The sequence below is a fragment of the Hirsutella rhossiliensis genome, assembly GCF_020360975.1.
Source record: "Hirsutella rhossiliensis strain HR02 chromosome Unknown scaffold00002, whole genome shotgun sequence".
NCBI lineage: Eukaryota > Fungi > Ascomycota > Sordariomycetes > Hypocreales > Ophiocordycipitaceae > Hirsutella > Hirsutella rhossiliensis.
This window is the reverse complement of record NW_025408668.1, coordinates 296,237-321,700: the sequence shown is the minus strand read 5'-3', so window position 1 is coordinate 321,700 and position 25,464 is coordinate 296,237. Positions and strand designations below refer to the sequence as shown.

At 48.2% G+C, this 25,464-nt stretch overlaps 2 protein-coding genes across 2 annotated transcripts; both read right to left on the bottom strand.

Moving 5' to 3' along the window:
* Window positions 1–12,620: 12,620 nt before the first annotated feature.
* HRG_01585 (reverse transcriptase (RNA-dependent DNA polymerase) domain-containing protein) lies at window positions 12,621–16,915 on the bottom strand (the record flags this gene model as incomplete). Its single annotated transcript, XM_044860056.1, has 8 exons — window positions 12,621–12,845; window positions 13,099–13,292; window positions 13,341–13,770; window positions 13,837–13,858; window positions 13,904–13,965; window positions 14,090–14,549; window positions 14,763–15,385; window positions 15,653–16,915. The coding sequence occupies 8 exons, from the start codon at window positions 16,913–16,915 to the stop codon at window positions 12,621–12,623; spliced, it is 3,279 nt and encodes a 1,092-aa protein (XP_044723689.1).
* Window positions 16,916–18,241: 1,326 nt separating this feature from the next.
* On the bottom strand, window positions 18,242–20,060 carry HRG_01584 (nucleoplasmin-like protein; the record flags this gene model as incomplete). Its single annotated transcript, XM_044860055.1, has 6 exons — window positions 18,242–18,304; window positions 18,467–18,555; window positions 18,601–18,977; window positions 19,041–19,113; window positions 19,540–19,652; window positions 19,720–20,060. The coding sequence occupies 6 exons, from the start codon at window positions 20,058–20,060 to the stop codon at window positions 18,242–18,244; spliced, it is 1,056 nt and encodes a 351-aa protein (XP_044723688.1).
* Between the last annotated feature and the right edge of the window lie 5,404 nt (window positions 20,061–25,464).

Genomic DNA, 25,464 nt, shown 5'->3' with positions numbered 1-25,464 from the left:
AAAATTGAATCGAGGCTCCTCGCTAAATCCCTTGTCTGAGGTTGACTGTTGCTTTCTTACTCTCCACCATAAGCGTGATGAGTGATTGCCGCTGCCTTTCCTATGTTAAGGTGTCGTACGCCGGAACAGCCCCACTTCATGCTTGGCGAGCCGCTTTCACTGCCATCAGAACTGTAGTCGTTCACGGCGAGCTCGTCGCCCCAGAACTTGGACTTCGATTGACACTTCATTTGCGGAGGTAAGTTAAGCATATTTGGACGTCTGGACACTGTCTACAGCGTGAATATTAGGGCGAGACGAGCCGGTTGTCCTTAGCGAGCTCTTCTGCGAGTCCGATGAAGTCCTTTAGAATATGTCTTTCAGACGACTGGTGGACATTTGCGTGAACTAACGTGGGTATTTCCGTCGAGGAGAGTGTAACTGAACTAAAGAAAAGATCATGATTGACGTGGAAAGCAGGGCTTCCATATATGCTTCGGAAGGCACCTTTGCGTCGCGCATCCAACTTGGAAGGATTACTTGGAGCGTTTGCACGACCTGAATGCAGCATATTCCTGTGGCCCAAACTTGGGACGCTTAAATATAAGGAATTGGCCGTAGACGGAGGGCGTACAGTGATGGAATTACCGTCTGTCTGATTCAGTGCCCTCAGGATAATACAAGGTGCTCCGTCGACCGTTCAGTACCGGGTCTGTCACCACAGACAGCTGCACCTCTCTGTCTACCCGTTTCCTCTGGTGTTCTCTCATCATACTGTCCAGAGGTACTGCTGGCACAACTAAAATCGCCAGACAAAGTCCACACTGACCTCCAAACTGGTGTCTCACCCAACCAGTCACAGAACATATCAGGAGCACAGATGATGCTAGGAACACCAATCCGCTCACTGCTCCAAGCCACGGCATCCCCTGGTTTGACGTCGGCTGCTCTGGCTGAGGCTGGTTAGAGTGCCGGTCAAAACGACGGAAAGACTGTGTCTTCCTCCATATCGCCATAACCATAATAACGGTAACCAAGTGAGACACCATTGGAGCAGCGCACCAGTATTCGACGCCGGATAGCGGGAATTGCCAGACGGTCGCCCCAATAAAGGGAAGGTGAAAGACTAATGCTAGTCCAAAATGATGATTCTCGCCTTGGAGGGTCAGGCACAACAGCGCTACAAAAATAGGCGTAAATCAAGGGATCGACAATTTGAATAAGCTGTAAACCATGAGTATATCGGGGAGATAACCAGACGGGCCTGAGTGGAGAGTACCTCGATGATGTCGACGCATAATATTGTGACTCCTTTCCAGGCTGTGAAAAAGGGGTAGGCAAGGACGCCTGGTAGGAGTGCATTTCTCGCACTGCCAAACAAAGCGGCGAATATTAGTCCGGAACCCAAGAGGAGACATGCTGTGGGAATCAACGCCCATGTTCGCCTACGCACAGCTTCTCGTGGCTTGACTCTGATCAAATTTTCTTGTGGCTTGACTCTGATCGAAGCTTCTCGCGGCTTGGCTCTGATCATCCAGTACAGGTAAAGCGCCAGAAAGACCATGGTCACGGCAAACACGACACCGGCCTCGGTGACCTCCCTGACGGTAATCTCGTCCCGCATGTCGAAATGTGGCAACCTTGAACGGTGGAGAGAGCGTAATTTAGACTTAGAGTAATGAGAAAATGAGCACCGGGCTTGCCCGGAACAAGACGTGCTTTATATAATGTTAAGTCGTAACAGCGAATTTGGTACTTGGAAAGTAGCGCTTGGATGAAGAGAGCCACAGGACGTTGTCTAGTCGTTTGGCGAATGGGCAGACATGCCTAGGGTGAGGTTGTAATGGGTGCTTCGTGCATAGTGAGGTTACACCGTCATTGCCCTGAGAAGAGGCTCTAGTTAATATGATGATTTACGTATATGAGGCGGGTGAGCTTCCCCCCCATTAAAACGGCCCTGGTCAGAGTAGAGTGGCTGGAATGGCACGTCTTCAACTGGTCAATGCGGTTGGCTCACAGTTACGAGGCCATCCAGTATCTCGGCATCACCAGCAGTGCATACAACCTGGTTCATGCACTCTAGCTTGCAAGTGTCTAAGCACTCCTTGACTAGGGGTCGGAACGCCATGGACCGGCACAGAGGGCAACTAGCCCAGGGGCCGTGACGACACATGAGCTCTCTGGTGGAGATGGACCAAACAAGGATGGCCAAAGACACGGCAAAAGGTGTCGTTGATATGTGACAATTCCGCAAGATGGGTTTCGTACTGGCGCGCAGAGCCAAGAACTTGGCTCTCTCCTGGTCGGCCTTACAGGGGCCATTGGTCGTGAGCGTCAAGAAAAGGCAGGATTGTCAGGCGGCAAGGGAAGGAACAGAGAATAGATCTCTGAGATGGGAAAAGATAATTAGATACTGGGCAATTTCTTCGGCTTTTTCGTCTCTTCAAGAATCATCTCCATCGCCCTTTCTAAAAGTGCTCTACCCTTATCGCTGTCCAACTCATCAACAGAACACGGTTCTTGACCATCCATAAAAACCGCGCTCGCACCGCAACTCGCCAATTTGACAAATCTTCTGGACTCTTCATGCCATGCTTCGCGCATACTTATTTCCATTTCGGCGCTGATGCTCTTGAAAACTGGAATGCCTCCCTCACCCAGCCTGGACGGCCCCAAAAATATCTATCCTCACTGAACTTTCGACAATACCAGTAACGGAGAAGAGATGATTTATCTTTGAGGCCGTGGAAATTGTGGTGGAGTCTTTTGTGAGGTCCTGCATACACCTCTTGCAATTTTCGGTGATGATTTCAAAGGGTTGAACTCAAGTCGGCACGGCTGGTCATGGCTGCACTTCTTTTGATCAACATCATCGAGGTGACCGCACCTAATCGAGCCCGGGTGATAATATGTGATGCCATTATTTTATTGAAGGTAGCTTGACAGCGCTTGTTCGAGTAGCAGAAGTTACCGGTTTGTCTATGCATGCGCCATTCGATGCCTTTTTATGTCAGAATTCAGCTCCGCAGCTGCCAACACTCCCGCTGTGCCTTGAAAGTGAGGAATAGCTGAAACTTCACCCAGATGCTGTCGTATGATTTGATGTCTCTATGGTCATGTCCTTGGTCGTATCATCTGCGGCGTGCATGCAGGGTGCAAGCTCAATACAAGATCAATCAGGTAAGACGTACGGCTCCCGCAGAACTACTGCATCCACCGAATGGCTTTAATAACTCGAACCCAGCCTTCTTTTCAACCAGACGAGGCCGCTAGGCGCGTAGGCGGAACACAGCATGCTAAACAGACATTTATCACAGCGGTTTTGCTCGACGTGGGGGTGGTGCACTTGCTGTCGGCTCTTACCATCAGCCACATCTAAACAAGGCATCTTGGGCCAGCTCAGTGCACTCACTCACTCTCATCAAAGTCCCAATCTCCAGAAGCTAGTACTCCTATTCTAGTATCACCAAAATAATTCGAACTTTGTCCCTGAGTTAGGGCCCATCCAGCAGGATGTGTCCAAAACGTCTAATGTCATTAATCACCTCGCTACAAGAAATGTACTATTTTCTCAGCGCGTCCGGCAAAATCACGTTTATTATTACTGGACTGAGGTTTATGAGTACGATGGAAGGAAGATGAAGGGCAGGCACACATAAAGCAGTGGGGTAACGGTACTGGCGACAGGAGTTCCTTGGGGGCTATGCATATGGCCATTTGCCAAACCCTCCTGTCATGCCGTTGGCCGGGCCAACTGCGGCGTACAGGCAGGATGAAAGGCTGGTTGTGGGATTAATCGGACAAGAGGTACCCTGGGGTTGCCGCCGAACCTCTTCGGTCATAAAACGACCCGTGGTGAGGCAGCTCAGGCTCGTCGCATCAGCTGTACGTGCCCCAGCTTAGTAACAATTAAGTATACGAGGCCGGAGCCGCCCTGGCTTCGTTTTGTCCATGCAGCCTGCAGGCCCCGGCCTTGCATGGGACTGGGCTGGGCCATGCCATGGCCATCCTTGCCATCCTTGCCATCCTTATCGTACGATCGTCTCGCAATTACACAATTCAACAACAACAATCACAATGTCATTGGATCGTACAATTCCACAACCCGACGATTAGGCGACGTGCCGTTAGTCCCAAGTGAGTCCCCGCAGAAGAAAATGCGCTGATTGGTCTTCTCTACGTCATATTCCACACCGCGTCGTAACATGTGACATTGCGTTCCACTAAATCACGAGCCGGCCACCTGGCATCTTCCAACGCACAAGGCATTCATGCCCAACAGGTAGTGCGCCATTCCCAAGTCCGACTTCGTCCTTGACTAACCTCCGGTTGAACACGCGAGTGAAGTGTCAGGTCGCTTACTGGGATTCAAGGTGCACGACAAACTCATCGATCGGCGAGGCTGAATCTTCCATTGTATGTCCAAACACAAAACTCGGCAGGTGACACCAAGCCAGCCAGCCATATAGGACCACGGTCAAGCTCAGACTGCCTCTCCTTCTGCTATCGCTCTCGGGCCCAACACTACTGAAGAACGGAAGGTGTTTCTCTGATGGTTCGAAAGCCCTACCAGATGCTTGCCTTGTGTATCCCGTCTTGGCTTACAAATTAACAGTCGTTCCAAATCGAACCGTTGTCCGACACGCCGATAGACTTCTCAACCGGCACGACAAGTCCTACACTCGTTGAAGGCAAAGGTCAGAAAGTATACTGGCGCAATTGCTGGGTGAAAGTGTATCGGAAGGGCCAGTCCGAGCCCTACGAACAACATGAAAAGTGTACTGGCCAGGCGATGGTTCCAGGTGATGTCGAGGTTGCATTTGGTGGATATGGCGGTAGCATAAAGAGATGTAGTCGATCGAGGAGGGACGAGCATTCATCCGAAGAGTTTATGCTTGATTCGCAATGCCTCCTCTCATCAAGTGAGAGGTTGATTATAACCCCATCGTCGGCTCGGTGCGATATCGTCATTGTCACACATTCTGTAAGAGGGTTGCCTTGCTCTGCCTCTTCTTTATAGGCCCGGCTTGCGTTGACTGCGTTGTATATGTCGTGGCCGAACACATCCAGGATGACATGCCTCTTGCAACCACGGAGAATGAGGTCCGCGCCGGGGATGATCCTCAGCCCTGTAGGGAGTACGAGATATCGGTTCTTATCCATTGACTCCACAGGAGCATCGAACAAGTTATTGGCCAGACGCTCGACTTTGTTGCTCGTTACTTCAAGCTCATCATTGATCTAGCTTGTCCCCAAAGGAGGAACCGTCGAAGAACGACATTGTGATGGCTGCCGCCCAAGAATTTCCGCTGCTTGGCATGCGGTATCTTCTAATTGCACCAGCAGTGAAAGTTGGGAAAACGGTCGCGACCCTCAAAATAGTGGGGTTTCCGAGGTCGAAACGACAGCCGTTTGTGCAAAGCTCGGATGTGAAGTTAGTCCCGCTTGTCGATGGCGTTGGGCTCGGCATCTCAAGTCGAGGATCATTATCGTCACCTATCGCGCCTAGGGTATTCGTTAAAGGGATATCTTAATCTCGTGGACTTATACTCTAACTCACGACGTCGTTTCGATGATGGCGCCACAACACCAATCTGATTTGGTTTAATCGCCTTGTTGAAGACTTCTTGGATTCGCTTCTCGACATCCGACGGAATCGAATCACGTACTTCCCCCGCCAACTTCCTTTGGTCATCGATTGCGATGTTGGGGAGGCTGTCGAGCATCTGGCTGACTGCAGCTTGACCATCAAAGTGAGAACCACTTTTCGCGGCCCGCTTCGCGAGTAAGTAAACCAGGCTGAAAACCCGCCGCCGTCCAGAAAGATACGTTCACATGAAGTCTCCTCTTGTTCTGTCGCCGATTGGTACGCGTTGGCGAGTCCTTCGGCGTGTACGTGAATTTTAGATGTTGTGTTAGTATGTGGGCGCAATTTCGGGGCAAGATGTCTGCCGCACGAATGCTCTCGTTCGGTGGGCTACCTTCCATGGCGTTGGCAATGGGTTACGATCTAACAGTCAGAAGGGTGGGTACGGACACCGGGATTGTGGGATTGTAAGTTTGTGAGTTTTTGAGCTCCCGAAACGGCGGGGGTATATACGTCAAGGCAGGGGAAGAGCCTACGTGTTGCAACCAGTGAGATTCGACGGCGTATTGGTCTCCGCAACAATGCGCGCTAGAGTTCAGCGCTAATGCATGGGCGGATCTGATGACTGGGTCACCGGTTGCAGGTGACATCGACGAAGTACCCTGGGCAGGAATTTTCACCGCTCACCAGCATACTGGGAAAACACCAGTTCGCTGCCCGCTGCTGCGCAACTCCTTAATTATTTGAGGTTTCATAGAGTCTGTATCGGGCTTAAGACCCATGCGCTTTGCTATCTGTATGCTTCGCTTGTTAGATGCCAGCATAGACTCCTAGGTCCTATCTCCAAGCTCTGCTACCAAGTCTGTGTCTCATCCAAATCTTCACTCAGTCCTTAACTTCTGAATGAAGCCTTTGGTGTCTCAATATAGGTAAGTGTCTGATCATTTGTACGATAGAGCGCACATCGCAGGAGGGTATCACGTGCGTCAGCAGGGAACAACGTTTACCCGACACGCGCACAACCTATCAAACCTCACAGCATGGTCTAGATAGCGAAGAATAACAAGAACAACACGATCATCGATCAAAGACCCAACTGAGCCTCAGTTAGCCTATCCACACTGATCAGTTGTTACCTTGGCTGGTAACCTCAGAGCAGCAAGATAGAAGAGACTTCCTCAACGCATCCTCACGATCTGTGGCGCTCTGCGAAGAAAGAAGTGCTACAACGCGAGACTGACTACGAAGACCCGACCGGCGCCCACTCTATTCAGTCAACCGTGCCTAGTTGTTTGCCTCAGCCGCTGACCTCTTAGGCGTGCCCTATCGCACATACAAATCTCTGGTATCCGCTTGATTATCAGCTTCATTGATCACTCTCGATCAATTTGACCTCTCTTGACACCTTCTTGCCCTATTCCCTCGCAGATTTTCCTGTCAAGCCCCATCCGACATCATGAGCAGCAGCGCAAGCGTACCAGCGCGAACGCGAACGCACCGGCGCTCGACATCAACGAATTCCTCGATATTGCTGAATTCAACCGTGGCCTCGCCACAATCTTCAACATGGACCTCTTCAACACCCCAGTCAACGAGACTTCCGATGAGATCCACTATAATACCTTCGTTCTCGCCCGCATCGTTGATTATAAAGTCTCCTCAACATGTCAAGGTCTCGAGCTGCTTGGATCATTCCAAGAAGACTTTGAGGATTGGGAGGAAGACGACTTCAAGAAGGTCGATCCAAGGGTCCGTAAGGTCCTACGGAATACCCTAAGGTTCAGAGGAATCTATACAGGAAAGCTGAACGCAAAGATCACGGCATTCCTAGTAAATCTGAAGAACCGTGACCGACTTCCTGAGTGGGATGAAGACGATCTTCGTGATGCCATCTTATACGAGAAAACGGCCGCCTACCGACGCCAACAAGAACTCCTCAGACGATCGCCATCGCTAGCAACAACCCCAACCAACCCAGCACCAACCCCAGCACCAGTCACTCCCGATCTAAACCTCCCGCAAGACCCCCAATGACCAATCCCTACCCTGTCACGATCGAATCAACAGCAGCAGGAACTTATGATCAGACCAGCTATCGACCGCGAAGCTTACCGGACCGTGCCCCAGTCCAGGTCCCCAATGAAGACCTCGATCCTGCCATCGCCAACCAGTTTTCTAAGCTATGGGATCGAAAGCTCAACTATTCAGGTGACGCCTACGATATCCTAGATGATAAGATCCGTTACTTTCTCGATGCCTGCCTCACAGCTAGCATCAAACCGTCACAATTCCACGCTTTGTTCTCAAATATCCTCACGAAGAGCAAAGAACTTCTTCGTGCATCAAGTCAGCCGCGATTCAACGTTCGCGGAGATGTATCAGAAGATGAAGCAGCACTTTGATACGGAAGTCAATAGGCAACAGTATCACACTGACTGGACCTCGATCAATTTCACAGCTTCGGAAGGAATCTCCCGAGAAGCCTCTCTGTGAAATCCTCCAGGCTCTTCTTGACAAATTGCAGCTATGCCAGAGAGCTCTTGGGAATAGCTATGGCGGCGAAGACCAGCTAATTTCAACGACAATTCGAGCATGCCGTGGCGTGCCTGAATTAGAATTCGCCCTCTTCGTGCCGGCTAAGACCTTCGAGGACTATCTTCACAGCTAAGATCGTCACTCACAACCGTCAGCCAAAGACAGCCGGACAGCCCAGTCAATATCTTCAAGATCAAGACCAATTCTTTACTGACCGCCGCTATCAGCACCCGCTGACAAAAGGAAGAAGTGGACGAAGCGCTGCTACGTCTGCGGCAAAGAAGGCTGTTTTTCAACGAAGCATCCGGATGACGAGAGAAGAGGGCCAAGGAAAGATATCTTCGAGAACGAGGATTTCACGGCCAGAAGTCATCTTCCCGTCCATTTACTACGTTCCTTGCCGATTACGAGGGGACCCAGATGAAGATCAGACCTCTGATTCTGCTGACGATGACTCTGACGATCAAAGCGATAGCTTCTTTGCAGCTGCCTTCCTATCTAATAGAGCTTTTCGCCACCGCATTCACACCGTCGAGGAGAATCGATATGCGAGGAATCACAGCATTTCTTGCTCGATCGCTACAACCGGACCTCTTTCCAAGGGATCCTGCCTGACACGGGTGCAGCGAAGATATCTACAGCTGGGATCGACCAATTCCGCGCGCTCCAACGAGATGCCGACGGTCCAGCTACGGAAGAATGCGACGATCGCAACGGTCAGATTCGGTGGAAACGAGCCGACGAACACGATCGGGATCACAACAGTCATTACCCCGATTGGAGAAGTCGTTTTCCACGTTATCAATATGTCAACGCCCTTCTTGCTATGCCTCAGGATATGGACCGTCTCGGTGCCTATCTCAACAACGTCACGAACGAATTGATCTGCGGCGATAAGAGGATTCCGATCGTACGCAAATGGGGTCATCCGTGGTTCTTCCTACGGAAGGATGAAGCCGCTATTGCCTTCCTATCCGAAGCCGAGCTTCGGCGCCTACACACTCGCTTTGGCCACCCGTCAGTACACAAGCTACATAAGCTACTGACAAGCGCTGGGCATGATGTTGAATTCGAAGCAATCGCGATGATTCGAAAATTCTGTCATTTTTGCCAGATCAAGGCAGACGCACCGCGCAGGTTCAAATTCACGTTAAAGGATAACTGCGATTTCAACTACGAATTGATCGTCGATGTAATGCATCTTGACAGCCGGCCAGTCCTTCATGCCGTTGACCTAGCAACCTCTTTCCAAGCCGGACGATTTCTTCAGAATATATCGGCTAAAGAGACGTGGGAAGCACTCAAATTGTGTTGGATTGACACATACCTAGGCCCTCCAGATGTTATCACGCACGACGCTGGTACGAATTTTGCCTCCTCTGAGTTCCAAGCAGAAGCGAAGCTGCTAGGAATAACCTGTCACCAAGTGCCCGTCGAAGCCCACTGGTCAATTGGCAAGGTGGAGAGATATCACGCCCCGATTCGAAGGGCATACGAGATCTTGAAAGCCGAGCTAAAAACAGCATCAGCTGAGTCGTTGCTTCAAATGGCCTTCAAATCCGTCAATGATACCGCCGGACCTGACGGTCTAGTGCCCACACTACTAGTCTTTGGTGCCTACCCTCGGATAACGATGGATTCGCCGCCTTCTGCTTCCGCGATCACACGTGCGAAAGCCGTGACGAAAGCTATGGCAGAGCTACGCAAGCTTGTAGCTAAAGGAAGGTCAATGACGCCCTCAATGCCCGTAATGGGCCCAACACGATTGAGAAGATGCCACTATCATTGCCGCTTGGTAGTGAAGTTCGAGTATTTCGTGAGAAAGGAGGATGGAAAGGCCCATACAAGGTCCTAGCTGTGACAGACACAGAGGTCACAGTTGAGCTAGACAACGGGCCAGCTAAATTTCGCAGCACGGCTGTCCAGCCCTACTTTCGCCACCCGGATTCGCAGCAGCAACGAAGTCACGATGTTCTACAGCAGCCACACGCTGACAATCAGACTGCTGACAATCAGGCTGATAGCATCAACGTTGAGACCGAAGTGCCTAAGCCATTCGAATATCCCGAGCCGGAGAGACCACGCAGACGCGGCAGACCAAGAAAAGTCCCTCGAGATCAGCAGCAATACGATACCTTCGTTCCTTCTAGTTATTTCCTTAGTCTTAGCCCTTTTTCGTTACCTCGATCTCAATTTTCACCCGCTAATATGTTTCTATCGCATAAGGAGTGCGCCGCCCTCGACCTTGCCGTAAAGTTACGTGCAGAGAAAATCACTACCGCCGGACGACCGTTTGAAGCCTCTGATGACCTCGAAATCACGAACCTGCTAGGCGCAGGCGTCATCGTGCCGAACGATACGATATGAATAAGCATGGAAAACACAGGCTATTCAAGTCACGAATGGTCCGGGAGGTCAAGGCAAGAACACTGCTACACCGTACGAGAAGTCTCGTCTTGTGGTACAAGGATATGGTGACGACGAGAAGCGTGAGATCCTCACGCAGGCTCCAACAATCTCCCGTCCTGCCCAGCGGGTAGTACTCGCTCTTTCCCTTTCCTTTGCTCTTTGAAGATGTCTCTTGCTATCCGAGACATTACGATGGCCTATACGCAGGCATCGACCACTTTGAATCGCACTATCCTCATCTCTTTGCCACACGAATTAAAAGAGAGATACCCAGGGGGAACCATCCTTCGTGTGGTCAAGCCATTGTACGGAATCGCTGAAGCAGGCGCACATTGGTTCAACACATATCACGAACATCATCGGACTCAATTGCAGATGGAACCATCAACATTTGACCCATGCTTAATGATCACAACCGCAGCGATCAACGCGGATGGCTTTGGCGTTGCCGCACTCCAGACTGATGATACGTTATTGGTGGGCACAACAGCGTTCCTACAACGAGAAGCTCGTGAGTTACGCTTTAAGGCTAAGCCAAAACGGATCCTACAAGAAGGCGACACCTGTGACTTTAACGGTAGCCACATCACTATGGAAAATGGGTGTGTTATCGTCAGACAAAAAGGTCAAGCCGGTAACCTCAACGTCGTTGATATTTCCAAGGAAGATCGAGCCCAACGATACGTGGAACAACGTGCCCGTGGCGCCTACATAGCCTCAATTTGTCAACCAGAGGCCAGCTTCGATTATTCAATCGCTGCACAATCACAAGATCCAACCGCGGAAGATTTTAAGGCGTTGAACAAGCGAATTCAATGGCAAATTGACAACCCAAGGAGAGGTCTTCGTTTTCTACCGATTGATCTAGCGACCGCAAAGATCATGGTTTTCACAGATGGATCATTCGCAAACAACAAGGACTTAAGTTCTCAAATCGGATTTGTTATTATGATCGTAAACGAGACCGCTTGCTCGGATGACGCATTCACGATCCGCGGAAACCTAATCCACTGGAGCTCAACAAAGTGCAAGAGAGTCACCCGCAGCGTCTTGGCTTCTGAGATATATGGATTAGCTTCAGGCTTCGATTTGGCATATGTGGTTGCAGGGACGATCAACCAGATTACAAGCCGCCTTGGATTACCGCAAATCCCGCTCGTTGTGTTGAAGGCTGTGTAGCGGATTGAGTGTTCATTGAAGGTTGAAGAAATCTGTGAGTAAATACAGAGAAATGCCACCTTAATATATCACTTCCAAGCTAGTGTCAGAGGCTCCTCAGAGAGCCTTTCAGGGGTTCAGGGTTTCTGATGACCCATTTCAACACTCCCACTCGCTCTGAGGACGGCTCTGACAGACAGGCGAAGGTGCTGTGCAGCAGTGTGCTGTTTCCTAGGGCCCTCGCTAAAACCCAAAAAACACCTCTTTATGGGTGAAAAATATTGGGAAAGAGTGCGCCACTTTAGGTAACGTGAAATAGTAATGACCCTTAATGGGGGTGACCTCCTTAATATGCCACTTCCAAGCGGCTGACAGAACCCCCTGGGAGCGCCTTTCAGGGGTCCGGATGACCCACCTCAAACTCGCTTGAAGGGCGGCTCTGTCAGACAGTCAAGGTGTCGTGCAGCGGCAACGATAGTCCTGTCTTTGGACTGCGGAGGATGACCAGATTGATCTCGCGGAGTGGCCATCAGAGCTCCGTCAGTGTGGCTGCCTTCTTGCAGAAGGGTCTTCGCCAATGGAGGGCCAGATTGATCTCGCGGAGTGGCCTCAGAGCTCCGTCAGTGTGGCTGCCTTCTTGCAGAAGGGTCTTCGCCAAGGGAGGGCCAGATTGATCTCGCGGAGTGGCCTCAGAGCTCCGTCAGTGTGTAGAGGCTTGAGTGCCTAAGGAGGGCCGAAGATGCCTGTGACACTCCCACTCGATTAGAGGCTGAGCAGTGTGGTGCTTCTAATCGGACTTGACGCCTAGAGAGTCCCGGAAACGGAGGAAGGCATCTCGTGGCAGGGCCTTGAGTGAGCCCATCAGCAGGCTGCTTGGTGCCTTCGATCTTGATAAGGCTGACGGTCCCTTCTGCAACCTTCTCTCGGATGAAGTGCCACTTAAGAGATATGCTTAGTGCGAGTGGTGCTGAGGGTTGTTGGCCAGATCTATAGCGCCCTTGTTGTCCTCGTGTATGGCTGTTGGCCCAGCCTGTGGGTGGCTTAGGTCCTTCATTAGGGAACGCAGCCAGATGGCCTCCTGGGCTGACTGGGTCAGAGCCACGTATTCGGCCTCTGTGGATGAGAGCGTGACACAGGGCTGCCTCTGGAGGTCCAGCTGATGGCTGCGGAGCCGAGGCTGTAGAAGAAGCCTGACGTCGATCGTCGGGTGTGCAGGTCCGCCGCGAAGTCTGCGTCAGTGTAGCCTTGGATCGGCTGCAGTGGTCCTCTAAGACTAGCACATAGTCAATGGTGCCCTTAAGATATCTCATGATGCGTTTCACAGCTGTCTGGTGCTGGGGCGTTGGGTTGGCAAGGTGTCTGCAGCAGGCGCCAACGGAGAAGCAGATATCGCTCCTAGTGCCGAGCATCGCATACATCAGTGAGCCTACCCTCTTGGCATAGGCGGCCTGGTCCTTGGGAGGGGCGTGCCAGTCCTCTGCGGGTGGTTGGAGCGGATCTGCGGCCATAGGGGTGTCCGTTGGGTTGCAGTCTGACATGTTGTAGGTCCTTAGGATCTTTTCAATGTAGGCTCGCTGGGACAGTTCGATCCGACGCCTGGCCCTATCTCTAGTGACTTTAATGCCTAGGCAATGGGAGCAGGGACCTAGGTCAGTCATCTGGAAGCGTTTGCTGAGGGCATCCTTGATCCGTTGGACCTCCCGAGGACAGGCTCCAGTGAGAAGTAGGTCGTCGACGTAGATTGCAATGATGCTCTTGCCACGGACGAAGACGCTGACGTCTGCCGCAATGGGCCTGTAGCCTAGTGTCTCAAGAAACTTGGTGATGGTGTGGAACCAGATGCGAGGCGCCTGCTTGAGCCCATAGATGGCCTTCTTGAGCCTGCAGACGCGGCCAGTGCCGTCTTCGAAGCCCTCTGGCTGCTCGAGGTAGACTTCTTCGTCGATGTCCCCGTAGAGGAAAGCGGTCTTGACATCCATTTGCTCGATCTCTAGGTCTTCAGCGGCGGCTATGGCGAAAATTGTTCTGTAGCTTTCTGGCCTGACCACTGAGGCGAAGGTTTCGCTATACCGGTAGTCGATGCCTTCCTGTTGCTCGTAGCCCTTTGCAACGAATCTGGCCTTATGGCGGACGATTTGGCCGTCGGGCCCTCTTTTCAGCCTATAAACCCACTTCCCTCGTAGGGCCTTCCTGCCTGGCGGGAGGTCAGTGAGCTCCCAGGTCTTGTTGACCTGCAGGGACTGGATTTCGTCCGCCATAGCGGCGTGCCAGTTCTTGGCGCTATCTGACTGCATGGCCTGTTTGAAGGCAAGGGGCTCGTGGTCTTCCATTGCTGTGAGATGGCCATAGCCATTGCGAAGGCGTGATCGAAATTATAGCCATAGCGCAGAGGGGAACTCTTTGTCTGGTGGACCTTCTGACCGACGGCCTGATCGGATCAGCAGCGGCATGGATAGTTGAGTAAACAGATGGTTCGGGGCTTGTCTCTTCCAGCAGGTCGAGCAGGGCACTGTCGTCCGACTCGTCTCTATGGGACACTATGTTGTCTTCAGAGCTGTCAGACAGGTCTCGCGTGGAATCTGAGGTTTGGCTATCTTCAGGCTCGGGCGAGAGCGCTGTGGAAGTTGCTGGTGTGTAGAGAGACGCGGTGTCGGCTGTTGTATTGTTGCCGTTGCGAAGTGTCCGAGGCGGACATTCGGCTTGCTGGCCTTCCTCCCGGATCAGCTGGCCAAGGCTTTGGCCAGTCTTGGGCCTCTTGGGCTGTCTTTCAGAGACCGTAGGCTTGGCGACGTGTTCGACAAAGATGACGTTGGGAGACACGAAGACCCTGTTGCTGCTATCAAGCAGGATGTAGTTACAGTGCCCTTGGTACCCCAGCATTCTGCACGGGATACCCTTAGGCTGCAGCTTCCTGCGTTTGGCTGCTGGCAGTAGTGCCCAGCCTTTGATCCGATGACTCGAAGATGGGTAACATCAGGTTTTCGCCGTGCCAGGCTTCGTACGGTGTGGTAGGTAACTTGGCTGTAGGAGACAAGTTGCGGACGTAGGTGATGCTCTGGGTACGTAGGGCCACCATTTGCGCTCGAGGCCGGACCGAATTAGCGTAGGGTTGAGCTTCTCGCTTAGGACCCTATGGAAGACCTCAATGGCCCCGTTTTGCTGGTGCTGTTCCGTGGCGGCGTAGATGACTTCGATCGCCTTGTCGGTGCAGAAGGCATCTAGCAGCGTGGAGCGATTTTCACCTCCTAGGTCCATCCGCACGTAGAGGCATCGCCTGGTAGGCGTCTCATGCTTCTGAAGGAACGCCTGGAAGATCGGGAAGAGGCTGTCTTTGGTGGCCACGCTAAAGGTCCATCCGTACTGAGTGTAGTCGTCTAGGATGGCCACCCAGTATCTGCTGCCGTCGTATCCAGTGTCCGGAAACGGCCCACAGATGTCAATATGCAGACTTTCTAGCGGCCAGGTTCCCTTTCGAATAGAGTGCCTATGAGATCCTTCCTTGATCTTGCCAATAGCGCAGGCCTCGCACGGGTCTTGTGGCGATTGGGGTCGCAGACCAGTGGACATCCCTTGCAGCCTCTTGATGTTGCGCTCGCTGAGGTGGGCCAGTCTCGTGCCAGATGCGTAGGTTGGGATCTTGGACCTGCGAGGTGACGAGGGCAGCTGGGTCGCTGCTGACGACAGAAAGGTTGCTATGACGCCTGATTTCATCAGTAGCTTCGTTCCAGAAGGTCAGGTCAGGATCCCGAGTACGCAGGCTAGCCAGTGCGGCGTTGATGTCTCTGTTTGGCTCGTCAATCACGTAGACACCATTAGCCACAGTGGCCGTCAGCACAATCTGGCCGCCTTTAACGATGGCAGCGTGCTCGCCATTGCCAGGATCCAGCACCCTGCTTGCCGAGCTGTGACGGACACCAGGTTGACGCCTGCGTCAGGGGCACAGAGGGCGTCTTGGAAGGTCAGCATGTGGTCTTTCCCACAGACCTTCACTGGCAGGTCATAGCTGCCGGCGCCCATGGGCAGGAATTGGGCTCCCTTGGCCCCTGCGTAGGGAAGACCAGTGTACGGAGCAAGGGGCCCGAATTTGCCTCGGCGGCAGAAGATGTGCTGTGAGGCGCCTGTGTCGAGGATGTGGATCTGTGAAAGCAGCGTGTGCTGAGCGGCCAGTGCTGCCGGATCCAGATCATCACGCACTCCCACTGGATTGGCAGCACCAGGAGGGGCGAGGTGTATCGTGCATGGGAAGGTGAAACGGGGCATAGCGAGGTTGGCAAGAGCCTGTGACTGCGACTGTGGTTGGTCATTGGCTTGACCTTGCAAGTAGGCTAGGGCGGTCTGGATATCTGTGATGGAAGGTGTAGTGGAAGATGTAGTGGGCTCCTGCCTGCCGCGATGATCCTGTTTCTTTTTGAGTCTCTCTGCATGTCTCTTGTCGAAGTCGGCCTTGAGCTCTGGATGGACTCTAAAGCACTTATCCACGGTGTGTCCTTTCCTTTTGCAGTGGGTGCAGACGGGCGTCTCTGTCTCTCGAGTCATGGCAAGAGCTTGACCGGCGGTGGCGCCTCGTTGCTTCTGGCTCTGTTCTTCGTGTTCAGCAGCGGCGATGGCTTCTTCGAAGGAGACTGCTGGTCTTTTGACCGCTCCAGCAAGGTCCCTCTTTGGCAGCAGGTTGTGTTGCTGATAGAATGCTGTGAGAAACACCTCGTAGGCTAGACCTAGCCCTGTGAGGAACTTGCTGATGAACTGGGGTTCCCCGATTTGACAAGAGACGTCGAGCTCTAGCAGCTCTGAGCGGGCTTGTCGGAGTTTTTCGGCGAAGTCCATGACATCAGTACAGACATCGAGAGTCAGGTCCATGTACTTCTTATCCAGCTCCTGGAAGCAAGCGCTGCCACTGGGCTTGTAGCGCGCCTCGATGGCTTGGAGGATCTGCGCGGCCGTTTCTAGGTGCTTGACATCCTCACGGGCTAGAAAGCTAAGTCGGTTGCAGAGGACTGCTTTAACCCTGGTCTGTCTGTCTAGCCAGATTTCAAGCCTATCTTCGAAGACGTTTTCTGACTCTTCGTCTCGCTGGGCTGGCTGGACGGCTTTCCTACCGCCCGGAAGAAGGTCTCCGTACCCTGCCACGGTTAGCAGGTCCCTGATCTCCCTGTTCCAGGTGATCCATCCGGTTTGTGAAGACAGCTTGAGGATCCCAGTGACGCTGGACATCGAGAGGCTGCTGCCTGAGGAGTTGGACGTGCTCATCGTTGCTGCTGAGGATGCTTTGCAGCACGTGCTTTTTGACCGTACGCTTGCTAGCTATAAGGAAGACGAGTGTGTTGGGCTGGCAAAGGGCTCTGTGTCTTGTGGAGGAGGCGAGCGGGCTGCTGAGGACGATGCCTTTGCACTTGACACATCGCGGATCCTTGGATGGGACCATTTTCCCCCTTGGTTTCAGCCACTACCCCTTTTCTTATGCACACCTTCAAATTTCAGCCCCTGCGAGATCAGTAGTGTTAGGAATTGTAGGAGGATTGGGTCAATGTGGCTCCTGGGTGTATTCGGCACAGTCGTAAAGGGGAGATTGTGTCGATTTCAGCTTCGTGATAGCAGATTCGATTTGTCTGTATGTGCAAGAGAGGTGACTGTCATGGTGCGCAGTGGAAGAGGCGCGAGAGCCTATAGGATCTTTGCGGTTATCGTGCTGCTGTGCTTGCTGTGTAGTTAGCTGTGTGATTAAGCTGTTTGGTCAAACTCATCTCTTTGCAGTTGGCCTCCGGGCTCATAACCTGTTGAAGGCTGTGTAGCGGATGAAGTGTTCATTGAAGGTTGAAGAAATCTGTGAGTAAATACAGAGAAATGCCACCTTAATATATCACTTCCAAGCTAGTGTCAGAGGCTCCTCAGAGAGCCTTTCAGGGGTTCAGGGTTTCTGATGACCCACTTCAACACTTAGGACACTGTTCCGTGTATTCGTAGAGCATGGTTCCGCAGATGCTCCATATGGTCCAGTGGCAAATCGCAGATCGAACATCTAATCTCATCGCCCTCGCGTAAATTCGACAAGTGCTTGCGTCGGAAGTGCTTGGACAGGTCTCCAGGAGTGTAAACTCGCGAATGAGAACCTCCACGGCCCCATCATCTGATGTCAAATCAAGGGCCTTGCCGACACAGATGAAGCATCTTCGAGGCCTGTCCGTGACTGTCTTAATGAAGGTGGACATCAGAGCCGTGTGTTGAGGGCTGTTGATAGGCGGTTCGTTCATGAGAGTAGGCCTAGTTGAGTCGACCGACGCTCGAGCGCCGCGGATCGTCTGCCCTTCCTCGACCATACAATAAGCTACGATGGCGGCGATAGCATTGTCTCTCCGTCGATATTGACCTTCGAGCGTGTTGCCAAGTGGAGCGGCGAGGGCCTCAACCAATCGCTTTTGAGCCGGTCGCTGAGGACAAATGGGAGTGTTCACAGTCGCTTGTTTGACAAACCCAATACCTTGCAATTGCCCTCAATGTCGTCCACCGCCTGTCTGGCAGTCCATTCATCTCGAATCTTCTGCTTAAGCACCCTCTTCAATCTTTGCTTCTCGTTCCTCAGTCGACGGCGGAGTTCCATGTGCTTCTTTGAACCTGGGCGATGATGCCGAAGGTCTTGCTCTAGTCGCTTGATGATAGGATCAGTAGACACGGATGCTATTTGTTCAGCTGTGAGATCCGTGGGTCTCCGCTTGCTGATAGAGTGGCCGACGCTGCAGGCCTGCCTTATGAGCGCCTGCTGTGTTTTTGTCGCCGGAGAATACCCCAAGTATCCGCGCAAACCTCCCGTCCCAGGTAGTGCTTCTGAAAGGGATTCGAATTGGCGTGATCTAGAGCAAGATTTCGCAGCGACTCGCTGATATCGGCTGAAGCTGGAGTAAGCAACAAGGCTATCGTGATAGGAGGACTTGACGAACCACTTCGATCGAACTCATTGGCCGCATTATAACGCAAGTTGTAGGGGATGGTGGGGTATTCCAACCCCAATATTTCGCCAACCCTTCTGATCCATTGTGCAATCATCTGGTAAGAAAGAGGCTTGTCCTGGGATAGCTCATAGCCGGTAAAGGTTTTCATAGCCCGTCGGAATATATATGTGTCTTTTAGATCGTCCTTGAGCGGCAGAGGTAGCTCCCGCTCCTCAGGGTGGATATCAAGATTGGCAAGCTGTGCGGGTGAATTGAGACTTGTTGCTCGGAACGCGCGATGGCGGAAAAGAATGCCTAGCAGGAAGATGTGAGGATTGAGTAGCAAGGAAGGGTCGGCTAAGGTCTCTGGAAGAGGAAATGTTTTCCTAGATTCGCGTCAGCGCCATATCCTACGAGCAGATGAAGCACGGCGTTTCTGGCGTCCTTACGCATCTTTGACACCGAGGTACGTTTTCGTGAAGGCTAAGGTGAAGCGAATCAAAATATTATGCGGTCCACCTTCTGGGTCTTTCACCAGTGCGAGCCGGATGTCTCCAAACCGGAGACGCAGGATGGATGTGGGGCGAGCTCCAGCGGGTGCAAGAAGAAGGAGAAAGAGAACAGCAAGGATCCGAAGTTCCCAAGCCTGAACGATTTTTTGTCGTGCTAATTGTCGTTTCGATTTGCTCCTTGAGATCTTCGATCGTCATGCATCGATTCGCTCGCCTCTGGTCGCTCAAGTCATGTTTTTTGAGAGGTCTCGGAGAACCTGCAGGGTTACCTTTGACCTATTATTCGGAGGATCGGGCTGTACCTTGTGCATACGCCGATTTAGTTTCGGGTCGAGTTTGTCTCCAGTGGCTCTCTCGAAGACGAGTCGGAAGACTTTCCAGTATGTGCTCAAAGAGCTGCTCTTCCTCGTTCCTCGCCTTTTCCTGCCATCCTTACCGACCTTCTGGTTGAGGGACCAGTCAAAAAAGTTATACAAAAGCCGCAGGGAGCTGGACTCGGAGACAGACTCCAAACATTTTTGGGGGTCACAACCCAGCACCTCGCAGTACCTGAGGTAGGACCATTACATGTTAGAGGCTGGGAGTCATAAGGGACATGATGTCGTTGGTGACGTACTGGCGCCATTGTGCGTCGCAGGCATCGAGGAGCAGTAGACTACCGTCGCTATAGTCTTGAGCTTCGTAGGCGGTCTCGTTGAATTTCTCAACGGCTTCCCGGTAGTACTCAGGTGGATGAACGTTGCCACCGAAGAGCTGGACTTGGTCTTCAACGTCAGCGTCGACGAATCCGTCTGCGTCATCGAAGTTCAAGTCCTCTACATCCGTTGCCTCCGCATACGTATCCGAGTGAAGGGGCTCAACTTTGTCAAAGAGACCACCATCGTCAAATTCGTTCTCGGGGGAGTAAGACGCGTCCGAGTCGTAAGGGATGGCGGAATGGCGTGCTCGGCGCGTCATGGTTGACAATGGATCGTATAAGTCAGCGGGATGCGGCTTTCCGTGAGCTGGCAAGAGGAAAGAGTTTCCACAGTAATGCTTGGTTGTGTAATAGGTAAGATGCTACCAAAATTTGAGGCGGAGTAAGAGCTTGGTATGACCTATGCGACGCCACCGTTCTGAGCGCTTTGTGGCTCCTTCTTTTGAGGCTAGAAAGAGGTGTCGGAAGGCACACAGCTTAAACGGGCCGCGGAGGCGTCCGACGTGGCTCTGCGGGCTGAGCATGATGGGTGACATGCCAAGTACATCGGAGATACTTGGAGGGATGAGCCCGGCGATACATTTGTCCGTTCTCGCTCTGGATTCCTGGCAAATTGGCCGCCACCTTTGGTGGCAGAGACCGTCCAAACGGGTGGTAAATCCGCCGTCTCATAGTTTATTAGAGTAATATAATAAATTATTTTCTTTTTTCTAGGCTTATTAAGGCTTATATAGGCTTTACTAGCTATAATTATATAGTTTAAAGGGTATTATATTAAGTAGGTATACCGCTATATAGTATATCTCTAGCTATAGCTCTTTTAAAGGCTTTTAGCTAAGCCTTATAACCTTTACCTTTTTCCTTTTTATTACCTTTAATCTCTTTATATAACTATTTTATATAGGTATTAAAAGGGCTAACTATATAACTTATATCCTTAAATTAGTTATATAATCTATTTATTTTATTATTAAAAGAGCCCTTTCCTTATTAATAACTAATATAGTTATCTTAACTTTATATTAAGTCTTAATTATATTATACTAAGTCTTAATTATATTATACTAAGTCTTAATTAACGCTATAAAGTTATTAAAGATATCTTTAATACTTATTTTTCTTTTATTATATAATAGAACCTTATAAATATATTTATATTATTAAATAAAGTAAAGTTCTTTTTTCTATTATATACTATTTTAGGGCTAGGGTAAAGGTTAAAGCTAACTTATACCCTTAGAACTTTAGGCTTTAAAGATAGTATTTTTCTTAAGACTTCTTTCTTAGCTTTCCTTATTATATATATTTAATAGCTATATATTATAGGGCCTTAAAGCTTAGTACCTAGGCTAGCTTTTAATATCTTCTTAGTAATCTTAGACTAAGATACTTAAGGCAGCGATATTATAAGTTACCTACCCCCTTAATTAGTAGCTTAGGCACTTATATAACTATAAATACCTACCTTTTATACTATAAGAGTATTCTTATTATAAATATCCTTTATTAATTATAAATAAAAGTATCCTAGGAGCTAGTTTTAAAATATCCTTACTATTATCCTTAGCTTAGCTAAGAAGACGCTTATTAGTATTTCTAAGATAAAGTAAGTATCTTATAAAGTTATCTTTCTACTATTAATTATAGGGATAACTATTATTTTTATTCCTTATACCTTAAAGGCTTAGTTTTTTACCTAGACTTTATTATTAGAACCCTACTTAAAGGTTCCTTCTTAAAACTATACTAAGTTATTAAAGAGGTTAATATCGGCCCTTAAGTTATATATTAATTTATTAGTAAGTAATAGCGTTCCCTTAATAGCTATATTTACCTTAGATAAAATAACTATATTAATAGTCTTTCCTAGCTTATTATTAATAATAATAGTATCTATTAGTTTATTTCCTTTAAGGTAAGAGTTAAGGGTCTAAGCTAGGTATTTTACTTTCTTATCTAAATAGTCCTTTAGCTATTTTTCGATATTTTACTTAGCTAGATTACTATATTTCTAGCTTAATAAAAGCTTCTTATTATATATTACTTATAGTAAGTAGTAATTCTCTTACTAGCCTATTAAGCTATTAACGTACTACTTATAGCTAATATATTTAGCTTAGGTACTTACTTTCTTAAAGATTTAACTAGTACTTTCCCTTTTTATAAGTAGTTATAACTTCTTTTTATAAGTATATTCTTATTTAAAGTTAGTAATTAAGTTTCTTAAGGGAAGTTAATCTTTAAAATAAATTTTTATTATTACTTATATATAGCCTTTAAGGCTATAGTAAGGCTAGTAAGGACCTAGGCCCTTACTAGTAGTCCTAGCTAGCTATAAAGTATAAGGGCTTATAACTAATTAAAGAAAGTATAGCTATAAAAGTAATAATAAAGGAATAGTTAGTTTAGTTCCTCTTATATAGTGATTTTCCCTTTTAAAGGCCCTAGGGCCCCTAGGTTACTTCTTTTTAAGCTACTTAGCTATTCCTATCTTTATTTTAGCTAAGAAGGTTAAAAGGGCTTCCCTTTCTTCCTTAAAGCTATAAAAAATAAGTAAGTTAAGGGCCCCTTTTTATCTCTTAGAGGTCTAGTAAAGGACCTCTCTTTCCCTCCTATAGTTTAGGTACCTTAGTATAAGGTGCCTAGCTATATACCTTCCTTAGCTATAGTAGTAGTTATTTTAGTCTACCTTATTAGTCCTTTTTAAAAAGGAAAATAAGAAGCTAGCTTTAAAGAGAAGCTAGTAAAAGGCTAAGAAGGTTAGCCTAAGCCTTTTTATAAGGTCCTTTTCTAGGCTAAGGGCTAAGTAGGGGGCCTTTTAAATAAATATATAGTACTTACCTAAGCCCTTAGCCTTAAGGCCTTTAGCCGCTTTAGTAGCTTAGAGTCCCTTTTAATAGTCCTTAATAGCTTACTAAACCTTTCTTTAAAAGTAGCTAATAAAGACTAAGGGGGCCCTTTAAGTAAGGGCCCTTAAGCCTTTTTTAGTAAGCTAGTTAGCTAGCTTATTATTAAAGATCCCTAGGTAGCTAGGGTATTAGTATAGCTATATATTATAAAAAGCTACTAAGCTAAATAGAAGCCTTTTAATATATATAGCTAAGTCTAAGAAACCTATAACCTTCCTTATAGCGGCTTAGCTATCTATAAAGATATAGGTATTTATAAAAGGGTTAAGGGGGCTAAGCCTTTAAAGCTAAGGCTTCTTAGCTAGGTCCTCTAAGAACCTTAGTATCGCGAATAGCTCTATATTAGCTACTTTAATTAAGGGCCCTTAGTTCTCTTAGTATGCTTTAATAAGCTTATTTTCTAAGCTTATTTTATAAAAAGAGTAAGTATTAGTCTTTATAAGGGACCCTTTAAAGCACTCCTTAAAGCCGTTAATATAAAGGCTAAGGGCTATAACCTAAAGTCTTTTAGGCTAGCTAGGCTAGCTAAAAGATATTAGTACTACTTCTTAGCTAAGGGCTTAAGGGCCTTTATTATTATAATAAAGGTATTAAGCTCTAAGGCCTATAAGGGCTCCTAGCTAGCTTTCCTTTTTTCTAAGTTATAATTAAGTCTTATAAGAGCTACTATGCTTTTAAGGAGGTAAAGGAGCTATATATATAGCTTAATATAGCTTAAGGCCTTTAAGTTAAAGCTTAAGTTAATAAGGTTATCTTATATAGCTAGGTTATAAGTTTACTTTATAAGGTAACTAGGTAAGAAGTATAGGGTTTAAAGGGTATAAGAGAGGTATACCCTTTTAAGCTATACCTTTAGTAGTAGTAGGGCCGCTTTAGCTTTTAAAGCCCTAATAAGGGATCTTTTAAAGGCCCTTAAGACCTTTAAAAGATCTTAGTTTTAAAGCTATTAAAAAGGCTTTATAAAGCTCTTAAGGGTCTTAGGCGCCTTATACTAAAGCTAGGCTTTATAGTTTATTATAAAGGTTATATAAGCTTAGTAAAGCTATTTAAAGGCTCTAAATAATAAGCCTTTTTATATAAAGGTTAAGTAAGATAGTCTTTTAATAGTAGCTTATATAAAGGCTACCTTCTTCTTAATATATTATTTAAATAGAAGCTTAAAGTTAATAAAGACTCTTAGCTACTATACTAAGGGCTTTACCTTAAAAAATAGGCCTCCTACTAATATACCCTTTTAAATAAGCTACCTATACCTATTAAAGTAAATAAGTTCTATCTTTAAGTAGTTAAAGTAAACCCTTTTTTCCTTAGCTTATTTAAATATATTTATAGCTATTACTTCTAGCTATTAAACGTTCTTCTTAGTTAAGGTTAATATTATAAAGATACTAAAGTTATCTATATAAGATAGCTAGTATCCCTTAGCTATTAGTATCCCTTTTATATATAAGAGGAATAAAATAAGGCTAATAAAGGACCCTTAGGGCACCTTTATTACTAGGTTTATAAAGGGCTAGACCTACCCTTTAAAGGCTAGCTAGATCTTCCCTTTAGTAAAGAAGTAGTCTACTTAGCTTATAAAGGCCTTAAAGGGGTTTAAGTTCTTTAAGACCTTTATAAGCTATTCCTTTAATATAAAATTAAAAGCGCCTTTTATATTTAATAAGAGAGTACTAGTAATAGCCTTCTTATTAAACTACTACTTCTTTTAAATATAATATAAAAGGAGGAAGGCTATATTTATAACTAACTATTATTTTCGTCCCCTTAACTATATAAGATTTAGAAGCTTAGCTATATTAGCTAATTAGGTTAGCTAGGTAGTATATAGCTTTTTAAGGACCTTTCCTAAGTAGTTAAGTAAACTTATAACCTTATAGGCCTTAGAGATAGTATAGTCTAGCTTATTATACTTAGGAAGTATAATTCTTATAGCTTTCTTTTATACTTTAAGGTAGTATCCTTAGTTATTATTAAGATTACGCTAGGGACCTAGCTAGAGGTATCTAGAACTTTAATATTAAATAAGAGGGAAAAACTAAAGTACTTAAGGGAAAACCCTCCTCTCTTTTAGTGCGGGTCTGCCTTAAATAAGGTCGTAGTAGTAGTATATGGGAAATTTACGCCGGCTACCGCGGGCTCCTCCTATAAAATCGCGTCTTAGCGTAGGCCCTCTTAGGCTATAGCCGCTACTATCCTAAGCGGCCGCGGCCCGGGCTCGCTAGCCCGGGCCTAGGGTTATAGGTAATAGTCTCTCTCTAAGGGCCCGACTCGCGGGCGCCTCTATTTACCCTAGCTCCCGCGTCGTAGCCGCGTAGCCGCGGTCGCGTTAGCTTATCGGTCCGTTAGTTAGTAGGGTAGGTAATATCCGGTTACCGGGCCGGGCGCTAGTATAGGTCGCTCCTAGGTAGGGCTAGCTAATCGAAATTCGGTTAGCCGGCTCTACTAATCGTAAATCGGTTCCCGTCTAGCTACGCGACTTCCTAATTAAGGGCGCGGCGGCCTATATTTACCCTCTATCTTATAGTTATTAATTACGCGCGCCCGGCTTATACCTATATATACCTACCCTCCCCCCTTAGTTTTATATATACCTCCTTTTATCCCTCTATTATCTATCTCTTTTATAGGCCTAACTACTACCTCGCCTACCTTATTTCTATAACTTTAGGTCTCCTTAATATTATATCTAGTTCGCTTATTATCGCGTCGCTATATCTAACTAAGAAGCTAATTTAGGTAGTAGCGGCTTACT